Below are 27,666 nucleotides of genomic sequence, written 5' to 3'. Positions count from 1 at the left end.
CTCCACATTTTTTTCCATTTACTTTTTACTTTAAAAAACCTCCACAGCCGTGTAGGACTCTGAATCAACAACACGTGTATGACCGAACGCCACACCTAAACTCACTACAAAAAAAACGGCTAAATACAACCGGACAAAAAGTGGTTGTATTTAACTAAATACGACCGGAAACGGTTGTATTTAGCTAAATACAACCGGTTTTTGGACCGGTTGTATTTGCTCGAGTAATATTTAGTAAAACGGTCGTATTTAGTATATGGAGCGGCTAAATTCGACCGCTTAAATACAACCGAAAACGGTCGAATTTATTTTTCACCTAAAATTTGAAAATCCCGCCCAAAAGATTGAAGTTTTGAAAAAAATTGAAATGTCCGCCTAAAATATAAATTCGACCGTATATGGTCGAAAATATTGTTCTATTTCAACCGAATGCGGTCGAAATAACGAGCACCGGATTTAAAAAAAACTCGCCGAAAAAAGTTTCCGGCAAGCTTAAAAGTTCGGCAACCAATAACTCCGATATTGCCGAAATTTGGGGTTTTCGGTTTATTTTTACACATCAAATTAGTAATTTCAGCCATTAGTAATTTCATAAAAATTAATTGGTGGCGCTATTGAGAATCCAGTCCCATGAAAAGCAAAAACTCGCCTCTCTCCAATTTCTTTCTCTACCTGTAAAGTTACTGTTGCTTAAGGCAGCGAATTGGAACCCTGATGAATAAACCATGACAAATTAGTTAGAAGAACAAACCTGAGCTGGAGGGGGCATGATATCATGGCAAAGTAGAGCTACTGGATATATATGACCGTAACGACCAGCATGTTCCATCAGCCTTATGTTGTCTGCTGAAGAAGCATCAAATGGTGCGTGTACATCTTGCATCAGTATAAAACTAACAAGGTTGTTTCACAAGAATAGTGAACTAACTTGAAATTCAATACATGAATATACAATCACGAAGGATGTGGAAACCAAACCATGGCTTATGCGATGGGGATGACAAAATGGAGAAGGGGATTGTTAAACGAAGAAAAGGAGATTGGCCGGAAAAATAAAGAAGTTAGCCGGAGAAAAAAAAAAGAAGAAAGAGGCAGGGCAGGGGAGGGGAGGGGAGGGGAGGGGAGGGGCAGGGGGAAGGGAAAGTGACAGATGGGGTGGGGTGGGTTGGGGTGGGGTTGGGGAGTTATTTTAATTTATAGTTTTATTTTTATAAAAAATAAAGCTAGCCATTGGATTATTTTTTAAGTGGGTCAATTTGGTGCGTTGGATCTAAATCACGCGGATCGCTGACATGGCACTAAATTTAACTGTCATCGGTTGTATTTAAGAGTGTGAATTTATATTTGTTCCCCTTAGTTTTACATTATGAAAATTAAAATTAGAATATTATGATTATTTAATTATTTGATTATAAAATAATGTTTTATTATAAAATATTAGAATATATTTTAACAAAAATTTTAGAAAAAAATAAATATATTTGGTTTGCCTTTCTAATAGTCAAAAAATAGTTTGACCAGTACTTCTAACTAGTGTTTAATCCCATATTCATGTTTCGATATTTTTAAAAATAAAAATAATAATGAATGATCCAACCATGAGGATGTCAAGATCTATATATTTTAGTGATATGACAAAAATTTTAGAAAAAAATAAATATATTTGGTTTTGTTTTATAACAGTCAACTAGTAATTTGACCAATACTTCTAACTAGTGTTTAATTCCATATTGATGTTTCGATATTTTTAAAAATATTAATGAATGATCCAACCGTACGGATGTCAGGATCTATATATTTTAGTGATATGACAAAAATTTTAGAAAAAACTAAATATATTTGGTTTTCTTTTTTAACAGTCAACTAGTAATTTGACCAGTACTTCTAACTAGTGTTTAATCTCATATTGGTGTTTCGATATTTGAAAAAGTATTAATGAATGATCCAACAGTACGGATGTCAAATCAGTAAATTTTAGTGATATGACAAAAATTTTAGAAAAAAATAATATATTTGGTTTGCTTTTTTAACCGTCAACTAGTAATTTGACCTGTACTTCTTACTGGTGTTTAATCCAATATTGATGATTCGATATTTTTAAAAATAATAATGAATGATCCAACCGTACGGATGTCAAGATCTGTATATTTTAGTGATATGACAAAATGTTTAGAAAAAAATAAATATATTTGGTTTGTTTTTTTAACAGTCAACTATTAATTTGACCCGTACTTCTAACTAGTGTTTAATCCCATATTGATGATTCAATATTTTTAAAAATATTAATGAATGATCCAACCATACGGATGTCAAGATCTGTATATTTTAGTGATATGACAGAAATTTTAGAAAAAAATAAATATATTTGGTTTTGTTTTATAACAGTCAACTAGTAATTTGACCAGTACTTCTAACTAGTGTTTAATTCCATATTGATGTTTCGATATTTTTAAAAATATTAATGAATGATCCAACCGTACGGGGAGGGGAGGGGCAGGGGGAAGGGAAAGTGACAGATGGGGTGGGGTGGGTTGGGGTGGGGTTGGGGAGTTATTTTAATTTATAGTTTTATTTTTATAAAAAATAAAGCTAGCCATTGGATTATTTTTTAAGTGGGTCAATTTGGTGCGTTGGATCTAAATCACGCGGATCGCTGACATGGCACTAAATTTAACTGTCATCGGTTGTATTTAAGAGTGTGAATTTATATTTGTTCCCCTTAGTTTTACATTATGAAAATTAAAATTAGAATATTATGATTATTTAATTATTTGATTATAAAATAATGTTTTATTATAAAATATTAGAATATATTTTAACAAAAATTTTAGAAAAAAATAAATATATTTGGTTTGCCTTTCTAATAGTCAAAAAATAGTTTGACCAGTACTTCTAACTAGTGTTTAATCCCATATTCATGTTTCGATATTTTTAAAAATAAAAATAATAATGAATGATCCAACCATGAGGATGTCAAGATCTATATATTTTAGTGATATGACAAAAATTTTAGAAAAAAATAAATATATTTGGTTTTGTTTTATAACAGTCAACTAGTAATTTGACCAATACTTCTAACTAGTGTTTAATTCCATATTGATGTTTCGATATTTTTAAAAATATTAATGAATGATCCAACCGTACGGATGTCAGGATCTATATATTTTAGTGATATGACAAAAATTTTAGAAAAAACTAAATATATTTGGTTTTCTTTTTTAACAGTCAACTAGTAATTTGACCAGTACTTCTAACTAGTGTTTAATCTCATATTGGTGTTTCGATATTTGAAAAAGTATTAATGAATGATCCAACAGTACGGATGTCAAATCAGTAAATTTTAGTGATATGACAAAAATTTTAGAAAAAAATAATATATTTGGTTTGCTTTTTTAACCGTCAACTAGTAATTTGACCTGTACTTCTTACTGGTGTTTAATCCAATATTGATGATTCGATATTTTTAAAAATAATAATGAATGATCCAACCGTACGGATGTCAAGATCTGTATATTTTAGTGATATGACAAAATGTTTAGAAAAAAATAAATATATTTGGTTTGTTTTTTTAACAGTCAACTATTAATTTGACCCGTACTTCTAACTAGTGTTTAATCCCATATTGATGATTCAATATTTTTAAAAATATTAATGAATGATCCAACCATACGGATGTCAAGATCTGTATATTTTAGTGATATGACAGAAATTTTAGAAAAAAATAAATATATTTGGTTTTGTTTTATAACAGTCAACTAGTAATTTGACCAGTACTTCTAACTAGTGTTTAATTCCATATTGATGTTTCGATATTTTTAAAAATATTAATGAATGATCCAACCGTACGGGGAGGGGAGGGGCAGGGGGAAGGGAAAGTGACAGATGGGGTGGGGTGGGTTGGGGTGGGGTTGGGGAGTTATTTTAATTTATAGTTTTATTTTTATAAAAAATAAAGCTAGCCATTGGATTATTTTTTAAGTGGGTCAATTTGGTGCGTTGGATCTAAATCACGCGGATCGCTGACATGGCACTAAATTTAACTGTCATCGGTTGTATTTAAGAGTGTGAATTTATATTTGTTCCCCTTAGTTTTACATTATGAAAATTAAAATTAGAATATTATGATTATTTAATTATTTGATTATAAAATAATGTTTTATTATAAAATATTAGAATATATTTTAACAAAAATTTTAGAAAAAAATAAATATATTTGGTTTGCCTTTCTAATAGTCAAAAAATAGTTTGACCAGTACTTCTAACTAGTGTTTAATCCCATATTCATGTTTCGATATTTTTAAAAATAAAAATAATAATGAATGATCCAACCATGAGGATGTCAAGATCTATATATTTTAGTGATATGACAAAAATTTTAGAAAAAAATAAATATATTTGGTTTTGTTTTATAACAGTCAACTAGTAATTTGACCAATACTTCTAACTAGTGTTTAATTCCATATTGATGTTTCGATATTTTTAAAAATATTAATGAATGATCCAACCGTACGGATGTCAGGATCTATATATTTTAGTGATATGACAAAAATTTTAGAAAAAACTAAATATATTTGGTTTTCTTTTTTAACAGTCAACTAGTAATTTGACCAGTACTTCTAACTAGTGTTTAATCTCATATTGGTGTTTCGATATTTGAAAAAGTATTAATGAATGATCCAACAGTACGGATGTCAAATCAGTAAATTTTAGTGATATGACAAAAATTTTAGAAAAAAATAATATATTTGGTTTGCTTTTTTAACCGTCAACTAGTAATTTGACCTGTACTTCTTACTGGTGTTTAATCCAATATTGATGATTCGATATTTTTAAAAATAATAATGAATGATCCAACCGTACGGATGTCAAGATCTGTATATTTTAGTGATATGACAAAATGTTTAGAAAAAAATAAATATATTTGGTTTGTTTTTTTAACAGTCAACTATTAATTTGACCCGTACTTCTAACTAGTGTTTAATCCCATATTGATGATTCAATATTTTTAAAAATATTAATGAATGATCCAACCATACGGATGTCAAGATCTGTATATTTTAGTGATATGACAGAAATTTTAGAAAAAAATAAATATATTTGGTTTTGTTTTATAACAGTCAACTAGTAATTTGACCAGTACTTCTAACTAGTGTTTAATTCCATATTGATGTTTCGATATTTTTAAAAATATTAATGAATGATCCAACCGTACGGATGTCAGGATCTATATATTTTAGTGATATGACAAAAATTTTAGAAAAAAATAAATATATTTGGTTTTCTTTTTTAACAGTCAACTAGTAATTTGACTAGTACTTCTAACTAGTGTTTAATCTCATATTGGTGTTTCAATATTTTAAAAAATATTAATGAATGATCCAACCGTACGGATGTCAAATCAGTAAATTTTAGTGATATGACAAAAATTTTAGAAAAAAATAAATATATTTGGTTTGCTTTTTTAACTGTCAACTAGTAATTTGACATGTACTTCTTACTAGTGTTTAATCCAATATTGATGATTCGATATTTTTAAAAATAATAATTAATGATCCAACCATACGGATGTCAAGATCTATATATTTTAGTGATATGGCAAAAAGTTTAGAAAAAAATAAATATATTTGGTTTGTTTTTTTAAGAGTCAACTAGTAATTTGACCCGTACTTCTAACTAGTGTTTAATCCCATATTGATGATTCGATATTTTTAAAAATATTAATGAATGATCCAACCATACGGATGTCAAGATCTGTATATTTTAGTGATATGACAAAAATTTTCGAAAAAAATAAATATATTTGGTCAGTTTTTTTAACAGTCAACTAGTAATTTGAACCGTAATTCTAACGAGTGTTTAATCCCATATTGATGATTCGATATTTTTTAAAATATTAATGAATGATCCAACTGCACGGATGTCAAGATCTTTATATTTTAGTGATATGACAAAAATTTTAGAAAATCGAAATATCAGTATGAGACTAAACACTAGTAAGAAGTACGGGTCAAACTAAAAGTTGACTGTTAGAATAGGAAACCAAAAATATTTATTTTTTTCTAAAATTTTTATCATATCACTAAAATATATATATGTTGACATCCTTAAGCTTGGATCATTCATAAATAATTTAAAAAAAATCGAAACATCAGTATGGGACTAAACACTAGTAAGAAGTACATGTCAAACTAATAGTTGACTGTTAAAATAGGAAACCAAATATATTTCTTTTTTTCTAAAATTTTTGTCATATCACTAAAATTTACTGATTTGACATCCGTACGGTTGGATCATTCATTAATATTTTTTAAAATATTGAATCATCAATATGGGATTAAACACTAGCTAGAAGTACAGGTCGAATTACTAGTTGACGGTTAAAAAAGCAAAGCAAATATATTTATTTTTTTTCTAAAATTATTACCATAATACTATGTAAGTTTGAATCATTCCCAAAAGTTATAAAAAAATGGAAACATCAATATGGGATTAAACATTTGTAAGAAGTACGAGTCGAAAATAATCGAAAATAGTTAAATATATGTAAAAATAATAAAAAGTTAATTACAAGAATTAGGATGAATATATTATTATTATAAACTAACCACTTGCGGTTGAATTTAGCAAAATTAATTACAGAACATTCAACTGTTGTAAAAATAATTGAAAATAGTTAAACTTATGTAAAAACATTAAAAATTAATTACAAGATCTAGAATGAATGTATAATTAATTTCTATTTACATATTTTAGCAATATTTAAAAATATTAATTTTATTTTTCTGATTTTTTTTAAAAAATTACTTTTTAAAATTTTGAGCTGATATTTGGCTCCAATTTTTCCCTCTCATTTTTTGGCGGGAAAATTCCATTGGCGGGAAAATTCCCTCAAATTTTTATGGCAAGGCTAAATTCAACCGTTTTCAGTTGTAAAAGGTTTCGGTTGTAATTATTCGATTGAATTTAAGAGAGGCTAAAGTAGACGGAATACGGTTGAATTAGTGGAGCGGCTAAATTCAACCGTTTCCGGCTGTAATTGAGTTCGGTCGTATTTAGGCGGTTGTAATTGCTTCTTAATTCGACCGCCTAAATACAACCGTTTTTAAATATGACTGCCGGCGGTTGAATTTAGCCGCGCATCCTAAATTCAACCAGATATGGTTGTATTTGACCCCGGTTGTATTTATGCAGTTGTATTTAGCCTTATTTTCTTGTAGTGACTCTTTCACTATCAGGACTGCAATACACTAAAATCGGTAAAGACAAATTCTATAACCTCTTTTACTGTAATTATAAAGTCACACGATTTTAAAATTCAAAAAAAAAAAGTAAACCAGAGAACATTCACATAAAATTGGATGGTTTCAAAGAAAAAGTAAATAAATACGAGGTTTGTCCTCTAAATTTTTATTTATAAAATCAAAGTTTTCAAATGCAAATACTAAAATATGAGATTTTTAATATTTCGGTTTTATCAGTATAGTTTACGGATGTGAGATAATATCAATCAACATGTGAGAATTGTTAGATTTAATATAAAAGATATTCAAAAAAATTAATTTTTAATAAAATAATGATCAAAATACCATATTTGTTTGATCCAACTGCCAAAATATCTAAAGTCTCGGAACATTATACAAAATATACGCTATATATGCATGATAAACATGCGTAATCATTTTTTAACAAAATTACACAGAACACATATATTAAATTACACAAAACACGCATATGTAAATTAACACACGTGTTCCTTTACTTTTTAAATGGATGCACATTCTAATAATGCGTTTCCACTATATGACAAATTTGAACACGCAATTTTATAACGTGTGTTCTTTGTAATTTTTAAAAAATTAAATACGCATCTCTCACATGTGTATTTCGTGGTTATTTTGAACATAATATCTTGCCTTTAGCTATTTTGGGCAATTATAAGTAAAATCTCGATAAATGAATATATTTGGACCAAAATATTTTATTTATTAATTGAGATTATTCATTTACCGAATTTAAAAATACAATATCGGACTCAGAAAAAATATTCATTTCACAATAGTATTCGTTTATCGAAAGATTCAATTATCGAGATTCTACTATTACCCCTAAAAGTGGATATTTTAGTACAAGACCCACTCTTTAACTATATAAAGTTTAAATCTGTTAATAACATAATATAAAAAATATTTACACAGTAATACATATGAATAAATTATATTTTATAATTTATTTTAATAATATTAAAATAATTATTATGTAAATAATAAAATTAAAAAAAATATAACTAATCCGTGTATTGCACGGTTATAGGCTAGTATATTTATACTATACTGTAATTAGCGAAACATGGTTTCGTTTGGTCGGTTGGTTACCACCTTCCTAAAAAATATGTTAACACCTTCCAAAATAAAATTTAAATAATTATATTTTATTAAAAAAATTTAATCATGTATTCAATATAATTACAAACTCTATAAATTATTATCCAACTTAAATTCTAATTGCACTCGATCTCTTTTTTACCTCTTTTGCATCGAATCAAACACTTCCAAATTTAATGTTAGTAATTCAAATTATAATATAAAAAAGTAATTAATAAATTCAGAAAAAACTAAAAACATAATAATATTAAATATATTTTTGTTTGGTCGGTTGGTTGCCATTTTCCTAAAAAGTATGTTAACATCTTCCAAAACAAAGTTTAAACAAATATATTTTAATTAAAAAATTAAATCATGTATCTAATTTAACTACAAACTCAATAAATTATTATCCAATTTAATTTCTAATTGCACTTAACCTCTTTGTCATCTCTTTTGTAGGAAATCAAACACTTCCAAATTAATTTTAGTAATTCAAATTATAATATAACAAAATAATTAGTAAAAAAATAAAAAATAAATTTTTTAAAAAATAATACCAAATCACATACACCACTGCTACTCAAGACTTTCACTTTCCTCACCTTTTAAAATTTTAACTATCTAAATTTTATTTTTTTCAATAATATAATACATATAAAATAATACGTAAATATTTTAAATTCATAAATCTTAGTAATATATAATTATTATTTTTTATAAATTATTTTTAAAAAATAATAAATAATAAATATTATAATTAGCCCGTGCATCGCACGGGTTATATGCTAGTATATATATATACTAGCCTATAACCCGTGCGATACACGGACTAATTATACATTTATAATTTTATTATTTTCTAAAAATAACTTATAAAAGACGTTAATTATATATTATTAAGATTAATGAAGTTAAATATTTACACATTATTTTGTATGTATTATATCGAATGATTCAAAATTTAGATAGTTAAACTTTAAAACAAAACACTCAAAATATTATAAATGCTATGACTATGGTTCGAGTTATGAAAATGGAACTACAGTCATTAAGAGAAGATAAGTGGGACAAATTTTTAGAAGATGTTAAGAATTTTTGTGTTAAGAACTTTATTGAAGTACGTAATATGGATGATATAAAATCGATTCGTGGTCGTTCAAGGCGTGAACGACAAATTGTTACATAATTTCATCTGTTGAGATATTTTGTGGGGTTAGTTATTTACTTTCATTATTTATGTATTTTTTTGCTTTAGTCAATTTATAACTTATCTATTTTTTTGATTCTTCCATGTTGATATCTTCTTTTCAAAATTATTTTTCAAGTGATTGATATAATATCTGAAAGATGGAATACAGAGGGTAACACCGAGTTACTTACTTGCATGGCCTCCCTTAGTCCCTGAAAACTTATCTATTTTTTTATTTTGATCTTACAAAACTTTTTCGATTACCACCTTTAATCCAAATTATGATTTGGTATTATTTTTTGTAATTTTGTTTTTAAATTTTTTTCATGGTTTATTAATTATTTTTGTTATATTATAATTTAAATTATTAAAACTAATTTTGGAAGGTTTTTGTTTCCCTACAAAAGAGATAAGAAATAAGTTGAGTGCGATTATGAATTAAGTTGGATAATAATTTATAGAGTTTGTAATTATATTAGATACATGATTTTTTTTTAATAATTTATAAAAGATTATAATTATATATTATTGAGATTAATGGAGTTATAATATATGCATATTATCTTATATGTATTATATTATTGAATGATTCAAAATTTGGATAGTTAAAATCCTAAAATGTCCTTCGCGCAGGTGCATAGACTATTAAAAAGTGGGATTTTTGAATAGTAATGGTGTATGTGGATGATTTGGTATTATTTTTTATAATATTGTTTTTTTTGTTTTTTTCATTATTTATTAATTATTTTGTTATATTGTAATTTGAATTATAACAAAAATTGTAAGGTTTTTATTTCCCTGCAAAAAAGATAAGAAAGAAGTTAGGTGCGATTAGAAATCGAGTTGGATAATAATTCATAGAGTTTGTAGTTATATCAGATACATGATTTAATTTTTTTGACTAAATTATATTTGTTTAAATTTTATTTTGGACCAAATACATTTTAGGAAGGTGTTAACCGACCGACCAAACGAAACCATATTTCGCTTATAATAATAATACTAGCCTATAACCCACGGACTGATTATAATATTTGTAATTTTTTTATTTTAATGTTTTATAAAAATAAATATAAATAATAATTTTCTATTATTGAGATGATTGAAGTTGAAATATTTACGTATTATTTTGTAGGTATCATATTAGTGAAAGATTCAAAATTTAGTTGGTTAAAATTTTAAATTATTTAAACTTTGTTTTGGAAGGTGTTAACATACTTTGTAAGGAATGTGTTAACCTACCGATCAAACAAAACCATGTTTGACTTATAATATTATAGTATAAAAATAAATTATAAAAACAATAACTATATATTATTGAGATTAATAAAGTTAAAAATATGTACGTATTGTTTTGTATGTATTATATTATTGAAGAATTCATAATTTTAGATAGTTAAAATTTTAAGAAGTCCTCTTACTATACCCTATAGGTTGTTTCGCTGTGCGGGGAGTGCTGTATATGGATGATTTAGTATTGTTTTTTTAATATTATTTTTTTTAATTTTTTTTCTTGATTTATTAATTATTTTGTTATATTATAATTTGAATTATTAAAATTAATTTTGGAAGTGTATGATTTCCTAAAAAATAGGTAAAGAAGAAGCTCAGTGCGATTAGAAATTAAGCTAAATAATAATTCATAGAGTTTGTAATTATATTATATACATAATTTAATTTTTTAATTAAAATATATTTGTTTAAACTTTATTTTGGAGGTGTTAACATATTTTTAGGAGGGTGTTAACCAACCGATCAAATGAAACCATTTGTCGTTCATTATAGTATAGTATAATATTTTTAAACTTTGTTTTGGAATGTGTTAACATACTAAAAACCTATAACCCGTGCGATGCACAAACTAAATTTAATATGTCTTATCTTATTAATAATATCATACTTACTTTTTTATTATAAAAAATAATTTAAATGCTTGTAAATTTTTTAATAATTTTTTGATATTAAAATTAATTTAATTTGATAATATTTATTTCTGAATAGAGTTCTCGCATTTAATTTGTAATTATATTATGATAATATAATCTATAATTTAATATTTGTTCATTTTTTCATCAAAATTAGTTTTTGATATAAATTTTATATTCAATAGTATTTTGATATTAAAAGTCTCTAACCTATTTTTAAATATATATAATAAATATTACTTAATATTAACAGTTGTGAAGATTAAGAAATTTAGTTAATATTTAGTAAAGTAATTGTAACTTTGGTGATGAATTGGGGATGGTGGGGACTTTAAGGTGTTTGTTGTTTAACAGGATCCGTTGCAGTATTTGTTTTTATAAATTTGTAATTTAATTTCTATATATACGATTTGCATAACGAGGAAAGTGTTACACAGTTGGTTGAACTACAACTCTGTGAACTTAAAACTGATTTTCAAAGCTCTTGAAGTGTAGAAGTTGTATTGTGATAAATCGGAAGTAATTGGACTTTGAGTAGGACTCGTGTTCGTACAATATTTTATATTCTTTTTGTTATATTTTTGTTGGAACTTAAGTTTTTAGAAGGTGTGACATATTTTTTGAAAATCGTTAACCAACCGACCAAACGAAATTATGTTTTACTTTTAATAATATAGTATAGATATAGATAGTATAAAACTATAAATATGTAACACCCCAGTCCCACATCGAGCAGATTTGGGACTTCTGTTCAGTTTATAAGGCAAAGTACTAATACTACTTGCACCAATAAATTATGATCTTTTGGGGCCTGTGGTGGGCTTGTTATTTACCCAAGTTGGCTGCATTTGGGACAGTATGCTTCGGCTTATTTCGGACTCGGAATCGGGACTTGACCTGATTTTCGAAAAAGACTCGGGATTTGACCCGGGTTGTCACATAATAGAGTATATATATTTATTAAATATATTGTTATATTATAATTTGAATTACTAAAATTAATTTTGAAAGTGTTTGGTTTCCTACAAAAGAGGTAAGAAACAATTGAGTGCAATTATATATTAAGTTGGATAAAAATTCATAAAGTTTGTAATTATACTGATTACTTGATTCTTTTTAATAAAATTATATTTGTTTAAATTTTATTTTGAAGATTTTAGCATACTTTTTATAAAAAGGTGTTAACCAACCCACCAACGAAACTGTAAATACAATCTGCGATTAATAAATATAATCAAACAAATGTGTGCGTGAGTAAACGAAATCAAACGGAGGAAGAAAAAATATAAACAGAAGAGAGATCCTCGAGTTCAGTTGAAACTGTCTCCTTAAAGCTATTTCGCCTCTCACCGTATGTGCGAGTCGATAGCCTCCCAGGATAAAATGAGGTAGCGGCGGCGTTACGGATAACGAGCACCTTCAGCGAGCTTGAACGGGTACGAAACTATCACCGAGAGAGAGAGAGTTTTGTGTTTAAAGGCGAATATGTTTTTGGTGTGTCTAACCCTAATGCCTTAGAGGTGTTTATATAGGTGTAGATAGACTTGTGCGCTACTCTTTTCCATAAATAATATGAAACAGAATCAGATTAAATATATCAAGACATACACCATATCAATTAATCTGAAATAAAATCAAATTAATTTATGCCATAATATTTGAGCCAAATTCTAATGGAAAATAATAATTTCCATTATTAAGAGAATATCATCATATCTCACACATCTTTTAGTCATAATGCTCAAAAAATATGACTTATCAATATGGGACTTATACCCATATTTTCCAACAGAAACCACTTATAATACTATAGTATAGATAAGTATAGATATGTAAATTTCAATAAAAGTCATAGTCAATTTGTCGGTAAAACCTAACAGCTAAGCTACGTAAAACTGTAGGAGTAATGTGCACCCATATAACTCCCTGAACGGGTATTTAACTTTTCTTATATAAATTCGTTGTTGGGAAGGAATTGTTGAACATCTTGCTCTCTAAGAAACACCTCTCAAAAATAACAAGGACAGTAGCTTGTAGCCTGTTATGGAGCCAGAAACAGCACATCCTCTTGAGCATGTAGAGGACGACCAAGAACTGGAGGACTTGCTTTCTTCGTTGCCAAAGGAGGGAGCTATGACTGCATTCGACTCATGTCAATACCAAGGTTTCTGGTATCCTCTTATACCTTTGAAGGGTGTTATTAGTAGTCAAAAACATTTTAAGCCCCGCGAAAATGATATATTCAATGTTACTGCTCCTAAATCTGGCACCACCTGGATGAAAGCCATACTCTATGCATTAATGAACCGTGAAGCTCAGCTCCCTCGATCACCTCACCATCCTTTGCTTGACAAGGCTCCTCACCAGCTTGTTCCTTTTCTCGAATTTCTTAGTCCCTCTGAATATGACTCTGTTTGCAACTCCCCTGACACAAATGCCAGGATCTTTTCAGCTCATATTCCATTTGTTAGCTTCCCAAAATCCATAACTGTAAGCTCATCAAACTGCAAAATAGTTTACATGTGCAGGGACATCAAAGACAACTTTGTGTCACTCTTTCAATTTGTCAACAAGAGCAATTTGCAAATCTCTCCTATTTCTTTGGAAGAAGCCTTTAATTTGTACTGTAAAGGAGTAAGTACAGCTGGACCAGTGTGGGACCACATATTAGGATATTGGATTGAGAGCCAGAAGAATCCACATAAGGTGCTCTTCATGAGGTACGAAGAGATGATACATGAGCCTAAGTTACAGTTGAGGCGTCTTGCAAATTTTCTTGAGAAACCATTCTCCGAGGAGGAAGAAAAATCAGGTTTGGTTGATGAAATCATAAGTTTGTGTAGTTTCGAGAGCTTGACCAAGATAGATGTTAATAAGACCGAAAACTTCTTGCATGGTTTTACAAATAGTTCATTTTTCCGTAAAGGTGTGGTTGGAGATTGGAAAAATTATTTAACTCCAGATATGGCTTCCAGGTTGGATCAGATTACCGAAGAAAAATTCCGCGGTTCCGGTTTATCCCTATGATAAGTCACCAGTTTGCAATTTCTAGTGTGGTCGTTTCCATATCTTTTGTTGTTTCATTACTAGTGTGTGTGAATTTTATATATATTTGTGTAATTGCTTGAAATTATGTTCATCACATTTTCATCTTCCAAATTGTGGCGTACGCCATATTTGACATTTGTTCTTAGCACCGGTGGATATCTTAGGTGTCAATAATTGCATTTTATTTACAGATGCACTTTTCATTTCTGAGCTCCATGTGCACCTTGTTCCTAATAATTTCGTGATTGACAGTTGCGAATGTATGGTGGAGACACATTTTGTCATCTTACATAGCTGGAAGCAGAGAATGCCTAGTGAGAACAACAGCCCAACTAAAACTTTGAAATCTGCTAGATTAGTGTCACTTCAAAGAAAATTAGGTATAGTATTATTTGCACAGTCTTAATATCGATTTTTTTATTATTTGGAATTAAGATGAAACAAGTCTTCTTCAACTTGCTCAACTTTCTTATTAAGATTTTTCACTCCAGGTCGAGAGTTAAATCTCAAAGTAGTTGTTGACGGAGGAATTTGGGAGCATCAAAATCTGAGGTTCGTAGCCGGAAATAAGATCTGTGATGGCGGTTCTTCGTCGGAAACGTGATCAGTAATCGGTGGATCCGGTGAACAGTATTCGTCGGAAAAGATGAACAATGTTTGGTGGTGGTGGTTATTGGGGGCTGAGATTGCTTAGGGTTAGTGGTGGCTCCTTTGCGCTCTCGCTTCTGACCCCTTACAATTTGCCTACGTACCCCTATTTATATGGGATCAAGCCAACGTAGTTCTTGGGGAACAAGAAACCTAACGGGCTTAGATTTCTTGTCCCGAGACTCAGTAGGAAACCCACCGGAAACCGTCTTCTACTAGCTTTAGGAATGTCCGCCGATGAGGTCCAACCACAAAGGCCCAAGGCTCGTTCGCGGCTTCGATACTTCACGGATAAGGCATCTCCCTGGCCAAGGATAACCCTTCGCTACCAGCTGTTTCTCTAGTCCGCATATGCAGGTACAGCCGTGGTTCACCCCAAATGTTGGACGCATCCTTGTCCCCCGATAAGGAGCCCCTACCAGATTACAGGACAAGTGATCCCAAGTTTTTGGGTGCAAAGTGCACGATACTCCAAAGTCTCCCAACGAGGACACCCGTTGACTACAGAGACAAAGCTCCCAAAGCACACACCAGATTTCACCCCACATCCCCAATGAGGACTTCCATTGACTACAGGAGGAGGTCTTCAATCATTAGGCATACCCCTGGAGGTCTCTGACCACGGACATCGCCTTTTCTGTAGATATGCTACAGGAAGGAGTTTTTCGATAGGATACCTCCATCAAATAGGTTAGTACAATAATCTCCATCTTTCATGAATCTTCCAAAGAGTCTGCCCAAGCAATCATGTCAAAATCTTCCTAAAACATTTTATCAACTCAAGGCGCGCCCTAAGGTTTGCCTCATGGAAGGACCCAAACAGGGAGTCCCCTACCTTTCCCATAGTAACAGGGCGCGCCTTCTCTTCCTTCTAAAGGCGCGCCTCCCCATAGATGAACAGCTACAATTTTTCATCAACCACTTTCACAATAAGACGCGTCCTCAATTTTAGGCGTTTCTTCCTCAATTTCAATCTGAATATTGTTTATACCAATTTTTGGGCATAACAACTATCCCCCAAATTCCATATGTCATTAAAAATGGGATTGGAATTTTTTCTTCATCTTTACCAAAATCTGTATAAACAAACTTTCCAATACTATTTTACTGGGCGCGCCCTAAACTAGGCATGCCTTTTTAAAGTTCCAAAATTTTCCATTTAGATTATTAAGTTACTGTGATGATCACATGAGGCGCGCCTTCAAGAGGGTGCGTCCTAGAATTTTAAACGATTCGAAACGATCTCCCTAGTTCTTCGGGAATCATGATTGACATGATTGATTTTGACAGTTGTCCTTTTTGCTATAAATACAAGTCACAATCAGTCACTTTCTTTTTACTTTTACTCTCTCCCCTTTTCACTTTCTCTTTCTCTCCAAAAACTTTAAATCCGGCGGTAATATTTTGCTCAGAATCGGCCTTCTCCGTTACCATTCTCCAAATCTTTTCCGGTCAATTTCTTCTCCAATCGAAAAGGTATGAAAAACTTCTCGTATTTCTGAATTCCCTCAAGTAAATCTCACAACATGTCATGTTACCTTTTCATCTTCCATTTCTTGAATGTACTTGCTCTTGTATGTATCTGTATATATATAAGTGTATATATATCTGTGTTTGCCCATTCAGATCCTAAATCATAGGGTAATCAATTTCAAATTTATGTTTTTGAGAATTTCAACCGTTAATATCTTTATGCCATAGAAAATCATCACTTATAATATGCACATAACCATATTTGTTTCTAGAGTCTGCCAGCAGCTTAGGGCGCGCCCTCGTAGACTTTTCTCAACAAATGAAGCCAGGCTTTAGTTAGAGATATACCCTTGGACGCGCCTCGTCCTTTAATAGGGCGCGCCTTATTTTAGTTAAAGACATATCCCCTTAAATAGACTAGGATTTTCATAGCGCGCCTCCTCATGATAAGGCCCGTCTTTTGTTATGATAAGATAATTTTTAAGCCCATCCCTTTTATTGGGGCATGCCATCTTTTCATTACACACCTCTCATTGCTCTTTATTTTCCCTTCTTCTTAATTTCAGAACTGGACGCGCCTCCAAACTTTCTTGATTTTCTTGACAGCTGGAAAACGAGGGCGCGTCCTCTCCTTTCCACCCATTCAAGGACTTCCTTACCAATTTGGGAATCTACTCGCCTCCAAGCACCTACTTCGACCCTCAGCCCCCAAACGCCCACCATACTCCCGAGTTTCTGAATCAGGTGGCGCGCCTTGTTCAAGATTCCAAAAAAGGTCCCCTAATGGCCAATTCCTCAAACAGTTCTTCCATGGACGATGTCCCTCTGTCTCGTAGACATGGGAAACAAAAGCTAATCCAAAAAGAAAGATCCCCAATCCCTACCAGTACAGAACTAGATGATGATGACTGGTTAGAGAGCTTGAATGTCGATCGATACAGGGGTGTTGAAATTGGTATCAATGTGGGGGTTGGACCATCTAAGGTCTCTTATAGGGCTGTTTCTCCGAGTCCTTCTCCACAGCAATCCCAGGCCGCACCTGATAAGTGGATTTTATATCCACTTGAAACGCTTTATTAAAAGCTTAGATTGGTGTTTTGGACTCAAGTTGTTGATATTTTGATGTGTTTTTGTGTTATTGTATTTCAGGTTTCAGTTAAATGAAGAAATGAGATTTTCAAGGAAATATGATGAAAAGTGATCAGATTTGGAAGCCAATGCCATTATCAAGTTGTAGAGAATCTCGTTAGCTTCGCGTGGGCAGTTGAATCGCCTAATTGTGACGAGTAGAACTCAAGTTATGGCCAAAACATGATTCATTAGAATTTTTTCCAGACAGGCTCCAAGCGCCCGCCTGGGATGTGGGGCGGCCGCTTGGGAGCTGAGGCGCCCGCCTGGAGAGCTGAGGCGGCCGCCTGAGGCGCGGCTGGTCGCTGATTTAGCTGAAAAAGCCTTTTTTGAGTGGAATTTGACGATTTTAAGGGTCCAGGTCCACTAGGGGCGTATATATACTTAAAAAAAAGGGTTTTCATCATCCGAGAAGATTGGGATTTTTAGAAAAAGACCTAGAAGCACAAAACAACTCCGAAAAAGAAGATCTTGTTTTCAACTTGTGATTCTTTGAATTAGTTGTAACTTTGGATGCTCGTTTTTCGTTCTTGTTGAACCTATATCTCGTTTATTCATACTTTAATTATTATTCAGTTTATTAAGACCTTGTTTATACCATGCTTTCATTGGAACCCATGGTGACGATGAGTTCGATTATGAGCTAATCGTTATCATGGGATTCTGGCGGATTTACTTATTGATTTCAATAGTTAATTGTTTTGACATCTTGGTGTGTGGTAATTGATTGATATTCTTGTATTGGTTGTGCTTATTCGTCTTATGTGCGTAGCTAACATATAAGATATTTTGTTAATCTATTTTGAAGCGACAGTGAATATAGAGGTTTAGAATTTGTCATGCTAGCATAGGTTCATGTATTATATGCATGATTAGTGGGTAACTCTAACCGTTTTACTTGCCCTATGTAATCACGATAGATAACTTACGCATTAAACCATTATGTTGTCAAATTCTATAGACATATAGGGTCTCAAAATAATTGGTGCATATTCAGCTTCTATCTCTTTTGTGGATGTCTGGTACAATGGTACTCGTGCAACAAAAGTTGGCGTTTATCAGTTTCGTGTTTTCTGATTAGTGCCATCACCATCACATGCTAAGGTTAAGAATAATGAATTTGAATGAAGTATTTAATGAAGTTAGAATCCCATGTTTGTCATATATATTAATCCAACCATTCTTATTCTCTGAGTTAATGTTATTTAGTATAATCTCTTAGTTTAATAAAAACCGATTTGTTATTTGTCTTAGCATTAAGCGATAACCATACATTGTTGCATAGGTGCATAAATTGAACTTAACCTAAACCAGTCTCTGTGAGAACGAATCTGATTTATATCTTATACTACTTGCGAATGCGTATACTTGTGTGAATTTTAGCGCGTGTTTTCGCCCTAACAAGTTTTTGGCGCCGCTGCCGAGGACTCGGTGTTTATTTTTAGTTTATGTGCATGTCATCAGTGGTCGTTAAAGTTCACTGACTCAGATTCTTTTACTTTCATGGTTTATTTGTTTGTGTTTCAGTTACTCATTACAATGGGAGATCCAGCAGCACGAACGAAAGCCTTGATAGATTTTTCTCAACCTAAGATCAATGGCATTCAATCTAGCATTGTCAGGCCAACTATCACAGCTAATACCTTTGAGATCAAGCCTGGCATAATTCAATGGGTGCAGAATTCAATCCAATTTGGGGGTTCTTCAACGGAAGATCCCAATATGCACATTAGGGATTTCATTGAGATCTGCGACACCTTCAAGTTCAACGGTGTTTCAGAAGATGTTGTGAAGCTGAGACTGTTCCCATTCTCTCTGAGGGACAAGGCTAAGAGCTGGTTACACTCTCTACCAGCTGTTTCGATTACTACTTGGGAAGATCTTACTCAGAAGTTTCTTACTAAATTCTTCCCTATGGTGAAGACAGCTGCAATCAGGAATGCTCTTACTCAATTTGCGCAGCAATCAGGAGAATCTTTATATGAAGCTTGGGAGCGCTACAAGGAGATGCTTAGGAAGTGTCCTCATCATGGAATGCCTGATTGGATGATCATCACTTGTTTTTACAATGGGTTGGGAGCACAGTCCAGACCCATGCTCGATGCAGCATCAGGTGGAGCCTTATGGGCGAAGAGCTATGAGGAAGCTCATGATCTAATTGAACTGATGGCTGCTAATGAATATCAGTATCCAACCCAGAGATTTCCACAGGGCAAGGTAGCAGGAGTTCTTGAAGTGGATACAGCTACGACTATCACTGCTCAACTAAAGGCGTTGTCTATGAAGATCGATTCTCTGGCTAACTATGGTGTTAAGAAGATAACTAGTGTTTGTGAGCTGTGTGCAGGTCCACATGCGATAGAGCAATGCGCTATATCTAGTGACTCAGCTCAGTTTGTGAGCAACTTTCAGAGATCGCAGCAGCCAGTTCCTGCCACTTATTATCCTGACAACTGGAATTATCCTAACTTCAGCTGGAGCAACAATCAGAATGCGATGCAATAGCCATTCCAGCAGTTTAGGAATAAGCTATTCAACCCTCCAGGTTTTCAGCAATAAATTGCACAAAAACAACAACTCCAAATTCAACAACATAATCATGATGCAGGTCTATCTTCGAATGAAAAATCTGAATTGGAGGAGTTGAGGCTTATGTGCAAAAACCAGGCTCTTATATGCCAAATCCAGGCTGTTTCTATCAAGACTTTGGAGAACCAAATAGGGAAAATTGCTAATGCCTTATTGAATCGACCACTAGGAACGCTTCCTAGTGATACAGAAACAAATCCATGCAAGAGGGAAGTTGAAGAACAGGTGAACGCCATCACCTTAAGGTCTGTAAAGGTCGCAAGCCCCCAAATTCAGCAAGACAAAGAGCTTGAAAAATCTCAAGTTTCAGAAAATGCAGTTGTGGCTGAAGAAGAAGTGGAGAAGGAAGCAGATGTGGAACCAAGGAAGACTACTTTGGAATACACTCCTTCTGAGGGTAATACAGGGGAGAAACAGATCTATCTTCCACCTCCTTTTCCTAAGAGGCTGCAGAAGAAAAAGCTGAATAAGCAGTTTGAGAAGTTTTTGGAGGTGTTCAAGAAATTCATATCAACATACCTTTTGCTGAAGCTCTTGAACAGATGCCTAGCTATGCAAGGTTTATGAAAGGTATTCTCTCTCGGAAAGTGAAGCTCGATGACTTAGAGACCGTTGCTCTAACGGAGGAATTCAGTGCTGTGTTGCAACAGAAGTTGCCTCCAAAGCTTAAAGATACTAGAAGCTTCACTATTCCTTGCACCATCGGAAACTTGTCGTTCGACAAGTGTTTATGTGATTAAGGAGCTACCATCAATCTGATGCCCTTATCTATCTTCAAGAAGCTTGGTCTGCCTGATCCGAAACCAACATATATGTCATTGCAACTAGCTGACCGTTCCATCGCTTATCCACGAGGTATAGTGGAGGATTTCTTGGTCAAAGTGGATAAACTCATCTTTCCTGCTAACTTTGTAATTCTTGATTTCGATGAAGATAAGAAGATTCCCATTATTTTGGGAAGACACTACAAGAAAAATGTTAATAGACATCACATATTAGACATCAGGCACTGATGCCACTGATGTCTAAAGGATAATAGAAATCACCCCTCATTTATTCGATATCTTTTTATTCTTAAGACATCATTTATTCGAAAACCGATGTCTTAATTTCACTTTTTAAAAAATGAACGCGCGACCTCCCAAATTCATTTCCCCCTTTAACCAAATTTTGACTCCCTCCCTACCCATTTTTCTATTCCCCCTTTACATTCAGATGCATTAAATTAAAACAAACACACTCATATCATCTCTCTCGATTCCCTCTCTCTCACAGCTCTCTCTCTCTCTCTCTCGCTCTCTCTCTCTCTCTCAAATCTCACAATTAGAAACCCTAAATATGGTCCTCTACTCACCCAATTACTCAACTCTGTTCTCTGGGCTTTTACCTCTCAAGTATTCATCCCAATTTGGCCATTTTAAACTCCAATTTGATGAGTGGATAAGGTCGGTTGGTTGGCTCGATTGGTTATTTTGAACCCAAATTCAGTGAGTAACTATAGTAGATTAACATTTATAAGCATATTTAAATTTTGGATTTTTTAATCAAAACCCTAATTTCTAAATTGGGGTTCTACTTGTAATGTATTGTATTTATTATAAGTATCATATTTTGAATAAGAATTAATTTTTCAAGAACTTTAAATGCTTGTTGCTACCATTTCTCTTGTGGAATACTTTTTTATATTTTCACCCTATATCTTGTATTTTTTTACTCTGCAATACCTTGTTATTCGATTGTACTTATTTTGTTTATCATGATCTCTTGATGTACATGCCCAGATGATGTTCAACACTCATTTTATATGCTTCTCGTGTGTGGATGGTGAATCTCTCATTCTCTCCCCTTCTCTCTGAATCACACATCACCACAGACATGAATTTTTTTGAATATCTCCATAAACAATATAGTGCCTACTGCCTACAAGTTCCTTATTTATGCAGTTATCCAACTTATTATATGATGATCTGTAGGACAACTTTAGGAGCTTGATGGTAGGAGGGCCATACCAATTTCTCATGGTGCATCCTCTCCTAGCAGTTTATTACGGGTTATTAATCATCTGTATCAATGTATAGCTGATTCTTTTTTAAACTTAGAGGTTCCATTTGTTTCCCATGAAAATGTCATTTCCTAGAAAACATTTTCCGCATTTTTTAGCTTTCAGAAAGATGTGAATAATTAAGTGTCCAGTATGTAAATCATAGATGTATCTAACATTTATCAAAGGCGTATTGGCAGTATGGGTGATGTAAACAACTCAAAGTTAAAGATTCTCTTTTTATCTTTCACAATCTTGGGGTACAACATCAAATTTGTGGCACTACAACAAAAGCTAAGCATAGATGTTTGGTAGCTACTAGAATTATATATGTTAAATCAGTTATGCAGTGAAATTCTTCAGTCTGTGTGTTGACATATTAATCTAAAATAGATTTCGGTTTTGTTTTATAAGTATGTAGGGCTGCTTTAAATATTGCACAAGCTCTTGAGTATTGTACAATGAAGGGACCTGCTCTGTACCATGATCTTAATGCTTACAGGATAGTCTTTCATGACGTAATTAAACTGTTAGGATTATTTTGGTCATTTTAAACCTTTTATACCTTGGTGCTTCTGTTTTACTAACTTAATGTTACTGTATTTCATCATTTCAAAGGATTGTAATCCAAGACTCTCCTGTTTTGGGTTGATGAAGAATAGTAGAGATGGAAAGAGTTACAGAACTAACCTAGCATTTACCCCACTCGAATATCTGATGACTGGTATTTATTCTCTGTAAAATTTAATATTATCCTTGTAAATATTATTTGGAATTGTCCAGTTCTTGCTTACAATATCTAGCAGAATTTTTGTGTTGACTGAATTTTGTTTTGTTCCCTCCATCCCCCTAGTTACGGTATTATAAGAAGCACTCAGTTGTTAACCTATACAAATTATGTAAATAAACAGTATTAATAACTTTCAGACTAACCAATAAAACACATAAATAATTATTAAAAGTCTTACATTATAAGGCATATTATAGACACTGACATATTGATCATACTTGAGCGTACTTGAGCACTTTCTACAAATATGAAGTATCTAGATTGCATGAGATGATTAACATTTACAAGTATTAAGTTTACAACTACAGAGTACACACATAATTTATTTATTTTTTGACACCAGAGTACACATAATAATTCTTCTAAAAACATGATTGATACTTAATACACCTTCTAATGTAATTTATAAGATTTGGATTTAAATTATTTGACATACTTGTAAATAAACTTGTCTTACTAGTAATCTGTAGAAAAATTAAATTTAAAAAAAATCAAGCTTTACAAAGAAAAAGTTTTAAATTTCATATTTTGTTGTGAACATAGAGGAAGTTAAAAATACATGGAAGTTCATTTTGTTAGTTTGGCCCAGGTAATGTGAACATTAAGGATCTCCTCAGACCTTGGCACTTAAAATTAGTTTCCTGTACCCATTTTCATTTCATTTTGTTATGGATCTATTAAGATACTTTGATAAGAAATATTTGAAGGAATTACCATGTTGAGTGTTTCCTGGCAGAATTGAATGGAGGCATTATTTTGTATGTAAAACTTCAAAATTTTGTAGCAATCTTGTTGGTTGTGAAATAATTGGCTAGTGCACATAATGTATTCATAATATGGTTCTTGGGACCAGCTTTGTTCTTCTGCAATGCTATAGAATGTAAAATTTAAAACTAACATGTACTCTAGTTATTTCATATTCGTATTTAAGTGATTATGATATTCTGTTTTAAGTTTTAACCGCCACTTAATGCTAGGATATTGTGTCATTGTAGTGTTGAAGACATGTATTTCTTAAATCAGGTAAAGATTTATTTTTGTATGTCTTTGATGTGGTTTTACCTAATACCAAGTTTTGGGGTTTTCATTTATAGACGTTGGCCAAAGTTTAAGTTGGGATACACCAAATGTAGAGATGCTGGTTGATATTTTGAATAATTATCAGAGCTGAGATCCATCCTACACAAGGCAGAGGACGTCGCATACCAAACTACTATATATGTTTCATCCCCAACGACGTACCAGCTTAAACAGTTGGATTCTTAGTTTTCTTACAACTTGTATCATATATCCCGTGCTAGAGTGTATTGATAATGATAGATGTGTTGGTTGAATGACAATTAGTTGAATGTATTTTATATATGGTGCAATGGACAGATGTTTTGTGACTGCAAGGTTTTTAATTTTGTTTATACATCAATTTTCTTGTAACAAAACTGATGTCTAATAATTCAATATACATCACTTTTATTATGGAAATGCTTATGTGAAAAAATTAAATATACATCACTTTTGTTGTTAAAAAGCGATGTCTAAACATACAATAGACATTAGTTTATTTGTGTTGAAATTGATGTCTAAAAATTGATAGACATCACAGTTTCTGAAAGAAATCGATGTCTAATAGGCTGAAAGACATCGGTGTATGGCCGATGTCTAGAATATACATCACCGACATCAACATCGGTTGTAAAATAACATAGACATCGGTCAAAAACCGATGTCTATGGACATTTTTATTGTAGTGAAAAGGAGAGCTTTCGATGAAGGTTCACGATCAAAAGGACACTTTTAATGTGTTCAAGGAAATAAAGTTACCCACAGCTAAAGAAGAGTGCTTTAAAGTAGAGCAAATGCAGATTTTGAATGCACCTCCGTGGATGAAGAAGTTGGATATGCCATTCGATTCTCTTGGGTTAGAAAAGCTGAAAATTTATCAGTAGCATTTTGAACCTTTTATTCAAGAAGCTCCCACACTTGAGCTCAACCGAAAGCCAGATCACTTCAGTTATTCATTCTTAGGTGCACCACATGATAAGGGCTTGGGATATATATTTGATGATGTAGAGGGTAGCCGAACGAACTCTCCAATGCCTACAGAGGGTTCTTCTCATGTGTAGCAGGTAGTTGATAGGACTGGTGTTGGTGATAAGCAGTACAGGCGAGTAATTAGGTGTATGGAGGCCATGCACGACACTCACCATCGTTTTGCTGCAGATTTGACACAGGATTTGGGTACTGTTGTCCGAGACACTGGTGGCGAGGTTGATTGGCCACTTGATCCTCCACCCAAAGAGGGTGACTCTCTTGCTAATTAGGTATGCCTGAAATCTTTATTATTACCTTCAATGAGGACATTGAAAATTTTAAGTTTGGGGGTGATAATGTAAGGACTAGTAGTGTGTGCGTCCATATAGATTCATATAGATTCATATTGCATGTTTAGTTATAGTTCATTCATATTTTTGCATGATTGTTCATTTAGGACATATTTGTTTATTTTTATGTGATTTCATATAGGTGCATTTGTATGCATATTTAGCATGATCCCTTAAGATGAACTATGATATTTGATAAGTTGATGTTGATTTGAGTGTGGTGATGACGAATAAAGGGATGTTTAAGTCCTAATGAATTGATTTGCATGCCAGAAACAAATATTTTCACAAAGTCTTATAGGGTTGCTTTTGATCTAGATCATGATCATACTTGTTTTTTTGTTGAGATTTAATCACTTCGTTATATTTAGAATTTGTGATATTCTCGTAATGACGTAAAAACACTGATTTTTTTATATGGAGAAAAACTTGGATTTCATTGCTAGTTGTTATAAGGCTAGGCGTCAAATAGCTAGTAACCGGCTCATATTTTTATGAGTAGTCTAGGGTTGAATGAGATGGAGTGAAACACACTCATTCAGAAATTATTGGAAAAAAAAGAAAAAAAAATATGTGTTTATGCATAATTGATCAAGAGTGAGCTCTTTAATACTCGAGTTATTAAGTTCTAGGGGACTTTGTGCCTAGTGACCTAAGGCTTTTATAGTCTGGGATCCGCTAACCTAACGTTCGCTACATGGGTATTATTGCATAAGTCTTTTGGGACCTCATTCATTGCACGGTCAAATAAGCATCTTTGTTATGTGTTCAATTATAGTGTGAATCCTTGTATAACTCTAGTAGAAAGGAGGTGTTGTGAGTCATAATGCGTTTATTGTCTATTTTGTTTATAAACTTTTGATTGTTTCGATGATAGATAAGTTATGGTTATTGATCTAGTATCGAGAGATATCTGTTAAGCATTCCACACACACACGTTTCTGGTTTGTGAGTTGGTTTGTGGGATTTATTCGAACTCTATTTTAAGTCATTGCATTCTTAGAGGCATTGGCTTATTCATTTGGTTATGGTTATTCTGAGGGGATCGATTGCATTATCATTTAGTTGCATTCACGTAGTTGCATTCATGCATTAGGTTTATTTTATAGTTTTGAGTCTGTTTATGCTTGAGGACAAGCATCGATTCAAGTTTGGGGATGTGATAAGTGGATCTTATATCCACTTGAAACGCTTTATTACAAGCTTAAATTGGTGTTTTGGACTCAAGTTGTTGGTATTTTGATGTATTTTTGTGTTATTGCATTTCAAATATCAGTTAAATGAAGAAATGAGCTTTTCAAGGAAATATGATGAAAAGTGATCAGATTTGGAAGCCAAGGCAATTGTCAAGTTTTAGAGAATCTCGTTAGCTTCGCGTGAGCAGTTGAATCGCCTAATTCTGACGAGTAGAACTCAAGTTATGGCCAAAACAAGATTCATCAGAATTTTTTCGAAACAGGCTCCAGGCGCCCGCCTGGGATGTGGGGCGGCCGCTTGGGAGCTGAGGCGCCCGCCTGGAGAGCTGAGGCGCGCTTGGTCGCTGATTTCACTGAAAAAGCCTTTTTTGAGTGGAATTTGACGATTTTAAGGGTCCAGGTCCACTAGGGGCGTATATATACTTAAAAAAGGGTTTTCATCATGCGGGAAAATTGGGATACCAAGAAGAAGACCTAGAAGCACAAAACAACTCCAAAAAAGAAGATCTCGTTTTCAACTTGTGATTCTTTGTATTAGTTGTAACTTTGGATGCTAGTTTTCGTTCTTGTTGAACCTATATCTCGTTTATTCGTACTTTAATTATTATTCAGTTTATTAAGACCTTTTTTATACCATGCTTTCATTGGAACCCATGGTGACGATGAGTTCGATTATGAGCTAATCGTTATCATGGGATTCTAGCGGATTTACTTATGGATTTCAATAGTTTATTATTTTGATATCTTGGTGTGTGGTGATTGATTGATATCCTAGTATTGGTTGTGCTTATTTGTCTTATGTGTGTAGCTAACATATAAGATAGTTTGTTAATTTATTTTGAAGCGACAGTGAATATAGAGGTTTAGAACTTGTCATGCTAGCATAGGTTCATGTATT

The 27,666-nt window shown here is 32.3% G+C and overlaps 2 protein-coding genes and 1 non-coding gene across 5 annotated transcripts; 2 read left to right on the top strand and 1 right to left on the bottom strand.

The window, feature by feature from the left end:
- The first annotated feature begins 13,520 nt into the window (after positions 1-13,520).
- LOC141717319 (cytosolic sulfotransferase 13-like) lies at positions 13,521-14,504 on the top strand. The gene has a single exon (XM_074519405.1). It carries the CDS (start codon positions 13,521-13,523, stop codon positions 14,502-14,504), a length of 984 nt encoding a protein of 327 aa, XP_074375506.1.
- A 265-nt stretch (positions 14,505-14,769) lies between these two features.
- Positions 14,770-24,563, top strand: LOC141678634 (uncharacterized). Of its 3 annotated transcripts, XR_012557833.1 has the most exons (4): positions 14,770-14,905; positions 15,017-15,077; positions 17,796-23,128; positions 24,289-24,563. XR_012557833.1 is itself a non-coding variant. In XM_074484992.1 (2 exons), the coding sequence occupies exon 2, from the start codon at positions 19,278-19,280 to the stop codon at positions 20,277-20,279; it is 1,002 nt and encodes a 333-aa protein (XP_074341093.1). In that variant the 5' UTR covers positions 14,770-14,905; positions 15,017-19,277; the 3' UTR covers positions 20,280-24,563. The 3 variants fall into 3 exon arrangements, 1 of the variants encoding a protein (XP_074341093.1); XR_012557831.1 differs by having other exon boundaries at positions 15,017-23,128; XM_074484992.1 differs by having other exon boundaries at positions 15,017-24,563.
- Positions 19,704-19,810, bottom strand: LOC141680800 (small nucleolar RNA R71). Its single transcript, XR_012558420.1, has one exon. It is a non-coding gene; the product is annotated as a small nucleolar RNA R71 (small nucleolar RNA).
- Positions 24,564-27,666: the final 3,103 nt, after the last annotated feature.

The sequence above is a fragment of the Apium graveolens genome, chromosome 1 (assembly GCF_009905375.1).
Source record: "Apium graveolens cultivar Ventura chromosome 1, ASM990537v1, whole genome shotgun sequence".
Classification (NCBI taxonomy): Eukaryota; Viridiplantae; Streptophyta; class Magnoliopsida; order Apiales; family Apiaceae; genus Apium; species Apium graveolens.
The sequence above is the reverse complement of the archived record's forward strand: the minus strand, read 5'-3'. Positions and strand labels throughout refer to the sequence as shown.

Excerpts from the sequence above, each read along its gene's own strand:
- LOC141717319 (XM_074519405.1), top strand. The coding sequence starts at position 13,521 with ATGGAGCCAGAAACAGCACATCCTCTTGAGCATGTAGAGGACGACCAA.
- LOC141678634 (XM_074484992.1), top strand. The coding sequence starts at position 19,278 with ATGGTTTATTTGTTTGTGTTTCAGTTACTCATTACAATGGGAGATCCA.